This window comes from Myotis brandtii, unplaced genomic scaffold (assembly GCF_000412655.1).
Source record: "Myotis brandtii unplaced genomic scaffold, ASM41265v1 scaffold875, whole genome shotgun sequence".
Lineage (NCBI taxonomy): Eukaryota > Metazoa > Chordata > Mammalia > Chiroptera > Vespertilionidae > Myotis > Myotis brandtii.
In genome coordinates this window covers 23,640-30,358 of record NW_005371575.1, presented here as the reverse complement: position 1 = coordinate 30,358, position 6,719 = coordinate 23,640, and the positions used below count along the sequence as shown (strand labels likewise).

The following is a 6,719-nucleotide window of genomic DNA, read 5'->3' as shown; positions in this document are numbered from 1 at the left end:
AAACCTAAGCTATGCATCACTCAAGCCTGTGCCTGCCTGTCCTGTGTCTGTAAATGACGCCCCGTTCTCGTGGGGTTCTAGGTGTGGGACCCCCAGAAGAGGGGACGATGGAGCCCAGGGAGCTCAAGGACTGAAGTTGTGAGGGGCGTGCCGGAGGTCAGTTCCCAAGCCTGCTGAGGGCGCCATATGGTCCCAGGCCTAAGTCCTGGGCAGACAGGAGCCTCCTGTCTGCAGGGAGGAGGTGGTTATTGCCCCAGGGGATACTGAGCTAAGCTTTTGTGCCACAGAGAAGAATAAAAAGCCAGGCTTCTGAGCATGCAACCTCCAGAGAATACTTGAGGATCTGGGACGGAGAGAGGAGGACCGACACAGGGGCCCGAATGTTCATCTTTCTGCCACTTGAGGACCAGAGCGGGTGTCCTCTGAGATCCAGGAGCCTCCCTGGAGGCACGGGAACAATACCCTCCAAAGGCTTAGGTTCCTGCAGAGTCCGGGCACGGCTGCCTCCCTGCCCTGGAGTGCAGAGCCCGCAGGTCTCTCTGGTCCAGTCGGAAGGGCTGTATTCCTGGACAGGGCTTTCCCGGAGCTGGTGGGCGGCTTGGTGGAGTCCCCTGGTCAGGCCGACTCTGTCTGCCTCCGGGGCCCTTCTGACACCTGCTCACCCAGAGGACAGCACCGAGCACACCCAGGAACAGGGGCAGCTTCAGGAAGATCAGGAGCAGGAAGTGGACAGTGCTGAGCGGAACCCTGTGAGGGACATGGTGATGCAAATGAAATGCCCCTCAGGGGGAGGCCCCGGGACCCTTTTGTCCCTGCTTCTCCCTGTGCCCTGATTCTAAAGCCCAAATCACTCAGAATCCAATTTAGAAGGGACCCACTCCCGGGCCCCTCTCTAGGGCCCCTGCCACCTCTCCTCCCTTGGTCCAGACCTGCCCTTGGGACTCTCCCAGAGGGACGATGGAGAAAAGAGAGAAGAGGGTGTGGAGAAAAGAGAGAAGAGGAACCAGGCTGCACCTGCTTTCTGAGCATGCTCCCCGCTTCCTCTCTCTCTCTCTCTCTCTCTCCCCCCCCCCCCCTCCCCCCCCCCCCTCCTCCCCCTCCCAAATCAATAAAACCTTTTTTTTTTAAAAAAAAGTAAGTACCAATACATCAATGCTGGCAGTATTTATGATCCCCCCCCCCCCCCCCCCTCTCTCTCTCTCCCTTTGCCCCTCAGCTTCCCCTTTACCAATGACATCTTGAAACGCACACTGTAAACGCTTGTCCCTTCCCCCCAGAGGCAGGCAGCAGCATCCCAGCCCTACTTTAGTATTGTTGGAAGGCTAATGGGTCCAACTCCAGCCTGGAGCCAGCCTGTCTCCCCACAAACCCACAAGCAGCTCGTGGGAGGAGCAGGATCTCCAGTAGAGAAAGGCCGTAGGAGCGAGCCCAGGTTAGGGACCAGAACCAGGACTCGGGGTCCAGCACAGAGTTGGGAAGGAGGAGGGGAAAGGTGGGGCTGGGAGAAGGGGCTGCACCGCCACCTGAACCAGCCTCCTCCTGTGTCCCCGAAACTGCCCCACGGGGCAGCATACACAGAACCAGTGACATTTTCCACTCAGAATTCCCATGTGACATCAGGACCTGAGTTGGAGGGAAATCCAACGGATGTGAGGAAAAAAAGACATGGCGTGTTTTCAGCCCCCACCACAGGCTCCCATAGGCTGCTGACCCTCCTCCTCCATGGCCTCCAGGTCTTGGGCCCTTACCCTGGGCAATGGTTGGTGCTGAAATTCTGCCCAGCGGTCACCGTGGGGAACGTGGCAGGTGTGGCTGGATGTGTGGTCCGTCTTGTGGTCGCACGAGGTGCTGGAGGTAAAATCACACATCAGGCATTGTTGTCTCCCCAGCCATGCACCACGCAGCTGTTTGAATTTTGGGGGGGTGGGGGTGGGGGGTTCAAGAAATAGCCTGAAGCCAAACCCAGGCCACATCCTGGGTGGCGCCCCTCAGGGACTAATGAAACTTTTCTAGATCTAGCCAAGAGTCACCTCTAGTAAGTGCCAGGTTGTTCCTTCCACCCCAAGTCTGATTCTACCTGGGGCGAGGCCAGGGATCTCTCGGGGTTCCCCAGCCTGGTGAGGAGCCTTGGAGGGAGGATTCTGGATGAAGATGGCTCAGAGCCTCATAGAGACTGTGGGAGGGGCTCAGAGCGCCATTTATATGGAAACTAAAGCCACTTTAACCCAAAGCTGGGGTGGGGGTAGGTGTCACCCAGTTTCTCCCCAGGACCTCGGGTGTTCAGACTATTGGCATAACTTACAGCCCCACCTCCACTCTATCCGAGCCTCTTGATGTCCCCTAAAAAGCAGTCATCCGGGGCTCAGCCCTTCACAGAGCACCCAACACAGGCTCAGGTTTACCCAACCACAGCCTTTGAGGTCCTTGCTGTCGGGGACTTGTTAATGGATGTGGCACCATCCCTGCCCTCACAGAGAGGCAGAGACACCTAAACAGACCAATTGACTCGCTTTAATGGAAAGTGTGGACTCTGGGTGGGACCCCACCAGGCACAGCTGGAGCATCAAGGAGGAAGCGTACCTCATCCACCTTCCAGGCCAGCGGAAAGGAGGGAAAGGAGAAACAGTGGCCGGTGGAGGAGGCCGCAGGATTACCAGCTGACATGCACAGGTGATAGGCCGAGGCGAAGAGCAGTGATGAGGAAGAGGCTGAGGATCGGGGAGGGTGTGGATAATGGATAGAGAAAGGATACGGATCAGCAAAGAGGGGATTTGGCCCAAGGGGATGGGAGGCAAGGAGCCATGGGGTGAGAAGCCAGCCACAGGAGCATTGCTCTTGAACTGGGGGAGAAAACTTTACCCTCAACCTAAAAGAGAAAGAGGGAAGAATGGGTTAGGCTGCACGGAAGTTTGCAGGTGAAGAAGGAAAACAATCGAGAGAGTTAGTCTGATATCCCATGAGGAGCAAGGGGAGCTCTTACCTGGGGAAACCGACACCTGAACCTGGAACGAGGGGTCACGTGACCACGAGTCCAGGATCCACACTGTCTGAATTTTACACCAGTAGGATCCAGCGTCGGCTGCATTGAGGTTCTCCATGGTCACTGTGAGGGTGAGGGAGTCAGCGTTGTCTCTGATGGACACACGGCCACTTCTCTCTTCTGTCTCTGTTCCCTGGGTCTCCACAATCTTGTTACAGTCGGTGTCATACTGTCCTCGGCACCAGTACTTATTATACCCCTTGTAATCCCGCTCATACCGACACCGTACGGTCAGGGAGTCCCCCGTGGTGCCGGTCACAAATCTGGGGCCCACCAGGGACAAGCAGCCTGGAAAACACAAACCACATCATCCCAGGACTCCATCCCGCTGGCCCCCAGTAACAGCAGCAGCAGCAGCAGCTGCCTGAAGGCCCCGGGGGAAGGGGCCAGGGAGGTGTGGACGGTTCTGGGCTCGGGAATGGCGACCTGGAAGGACACCTGAGCTAAGACCGAAGCCAGAGGGTCTGGGGACTGCAGTCAACGGGAGGAGGAGAAGCCTGTGCTCTGGGTGCCCAGAGACAGGGAGTAACCACACGGGCCCCTGGCCCTTGGGGGCAGGCAGAGTCGGCCCACAGCTGGAGGTGGGAGCAGAGAGAGCTGGCTGTCCTGCTCTGTGCTTAGCCTGCAGCCTCTGCCGGGTTGGGGAGGGGGGGGTAGCAGGGGGGAGATTTGGTCATTACTCAAACTTCCCTTTGGAGTGAGGGCTATGCATGCTGGGCTTCCTGCAACTCGGACCTGTCCTTTAAGAGTCCACGTCTGTTTACTCCGCTCTCCGTGTGTCCTCAAGGGAGGAAAACTAAATCTCTGGCTCTCCAGGACTCTCTAGGGAGGATCAACACGCTGTCTGTCAGACCCCTGACCGCTGAGAAGGGGCGGGTCCCCAAGGAGGCCCTATTAGGCTTCCTGACACAGGTTTGGGGCGTGAGCTGGTCACCCAAAATCAGAGTTCCCAGGGCCTGGAAAGACAGGAGCGGGGATGGAAAAGGAGACTGGACATGCAAGTCTGTCCAAGTGAAGTTTTCATCTGAGTCTCAGCTGCAAAGGGCCCTGGAGGGAAAGGTGAGCCCGTGGGGGTGCGGAGGTCAGCCAGCTGCGCACGAAGGGGTGGGACGTGCTCTCCGTCATCCGTTCACTGCACCCAGGCTGGGGCATTTAGGTAATTTTATCTCATTGAAGCAAGTAGATTAAAACAAGCAGTGACAAAGCTGATAACCAGCTCTCTGCGAGGGAGAGGAGAAGAAGGCCTGATTTGAAGCATTTGCCAATTTCCCTGGTGTAAATACTCTCACTATGACTGATTTCAGGCTAACCACATGCTGTCACTGAACGTGAAGTTGGGAAAACACGCTGATCATCGACTCTCGTAAGCCCGTGAAAGCTGGCCCCAGCCAACACTGCTCTGCGTGCCCATCCCGTCCCCGATGGTGATTCACAAAATGTCTATCCATGAACATCGCCATCATCTTTTAAGACATTTCGAGCACCTCCCAGGTGTACGGAAATACATCTCTTTGGAATGTCGTTCTGCTCCTAAGACTTGGATTATGAGGGCCTTAAGACACCTCGAAGGTCAGCCTGTCTACTCATTCCTTCCACTTATTAGGAAACTACACAAGGTCAGTGTCACCCAGCTGGTTTCTTCTTTGAAATCTCTGCCTTCCCACCCAGTTTTCTAAAAGAGTCTCTCATTGTGTTGGGCAGGTTCTATGCTTCGTAAGGAAACCCAATCTTAAAATTATTCTATGAACATGAAGACTTCCCTCTCATTTTTATCCTAAACTTACTTCCCACAGAGGGGAAAAAATGTGCCCTCAGGCATATGCAATGTCTTTTCTAAGAGTTGCTCTTCTAAAAGTCCAGCCTGGGGTGGACAATTTCATTTACTTGCTTATATCACACCTTGACTCTAGAAAAAAAATTTAAGGTAAATGCTGAAAATGGCATTTTAGACCCCCGCCCATTAATTCTTTCTAGCAAATCTTTCCAACTCCTTTCAACTGGACTCCGACAAAACAGAACCACTGCCAATTCCTATACCTTCCACGAATACCTTTCAGTGGTTCTCAACCTTCCTAATGCCGCGACCCTTTAATACAGTTCCTCATGTTGTGGTGACCCCCAACCATAAAATTATTTTTGTTGCTACTTCATAACTGTAATTTTGCTACTGTTATGAATCGTAATGTAAATATCTGATATGCAGGATGTATTTTCATTGTTACAAATTGAACATAATTAAAGCATAGTGATTAATCACAAAAACAATATGTAATTATATATGTGTTTTCCGATGGTCTTAGGCGACCCCTGTGAAAGGGTCGTTCGACCCCCAAAGGGGTCTCGACCCACAGGTTGAGAACCGCTGCTCTAGCACCACACTTTACGTAACCTATTCCCCTTTCCACTCATTCTTCAAGACCAACGTCCAGTGAGGCCTTGGCAAAGACTAGTGTCCTTCCAACAGGAGAGTTATGGGTCTCTTCTACAACGAGCTCCACGTTGTATCGGAATTACTTGACTTCCTTATTCAACCATGAGCCCCTGAGTGCAGAAAGTGTTCTTAATTACAGCATCTGGAACAGTCCTGGCACACACTTGGTACTCAATAAGTGTACGTGGGATCTGTGGACGAATGTTTAAATGCATAGCAGAATATTCAGGTGTCCTTCCCATTTCTGCTTTTGCTTAGCCTCTGGCTTGAACCCACGGCACACCGTCTACCTTCTGTCCTGCCCCCTGTAATAGCAGGCTCCCCAAGCCCCAGCCCCACTCACCTGGGAGGCAGAGAAGGAGCAGAGCTGGAGGCAGCCACATGGTCCTATATCCCTGGCTGGTGTCCCCAGCAAATCCAAGTCCCAGCTGGAATCCAGATATTTGCAGCAGAGCGTGGCTCATCGGCCCTCTCCTCTTTCCAGTTTCCTATGTGTTTCCGCGTCATCTACTTCCTTTTTAATCGCTAAGCTACTTCCTAATTTGAAGCCTTAATTAGAAAAATGGGAGGAGGGGCAAGAGACATGCTGGAGAATGGACTAAGGGAAATCTGCTGACTTTCCCCCCTACTGAGTGGCAGTTTCATGAAGGCCCTGAGCCTTCATGAAAGTCAATCCCAATTATGCAAAACCTCCCACAGAGGAGATCCTGTGTCCCCCTGACTCTCTCTTTCTGTCTGGGACTCTTCCTTGACCTAATCAGCTACCCCTTCTCTCTGGCTGCCTATTTCTGCGTCATAAAACACCCCACTTAGAGACCACCTCCAAGCAGATGGCCTCATACCTCTTCCTCAAACCTAATCTCCTTCCTGGACTCCAGACCCAATTTTCCTTCTTCCCAAGGGGCCACTCCTCCTGGCTGTACACTATTAACCTAATCCTATATAATGGAAGCTTAATATGCTAAGTGTCCAGTCGGCTATTCCACCAATCAAAGCATAATATGCTAATGATATGCTAAGGTCACTCAACCGCTCGCTATGACATACACTCCCCACCAGGGGGCAGACGCTCCGACCTGTAGGTTAGCTTGCTGTTGGGGTCCAGCCGATCAGAACTGAATGAGGTGGGCCAGACACGCCCTGGAGCCCTCCCGAGGTCCCTCCCCGGCTGGCCAACCTTCCCGGTCTCTCCCCGGTCCTGATCCTGCACCAGTGGGGTCCCTTGGCCTGGCCTGCACCCTCTCACAA

The 6,719-nt window shown here is 53.7% G+C and overlaps 1 protein-coding gene across 1 annotated transcript; it reads right to left on the bottom strand.

Moving 5' to 3' along the window:
• Window positions 1-473: 473 nt before the first annotated feature.
• CD300E (CD300e molecule) lies at window positions 474-5,854 on the bottom strand. The gene is made up of 4 exons (XM_005884910.1): window positions 5,815-5,854; window positions 2,981-3,328; window positions 1,749-1,848; window positions 474-747 (listed from the first exon to the last, which is right to left on the bottom strand). The coding sequence occupies exons 1-4, from the start codon at window positions 5,852-5,854 to the stop codon at window positions 474-476; spliced, it is 762 nt and encodes a 253-aa protein (XP_005884972.1).
• Between the last annotated feature and the right edge of the window lie 865 nt (window positions 5,855-6,719).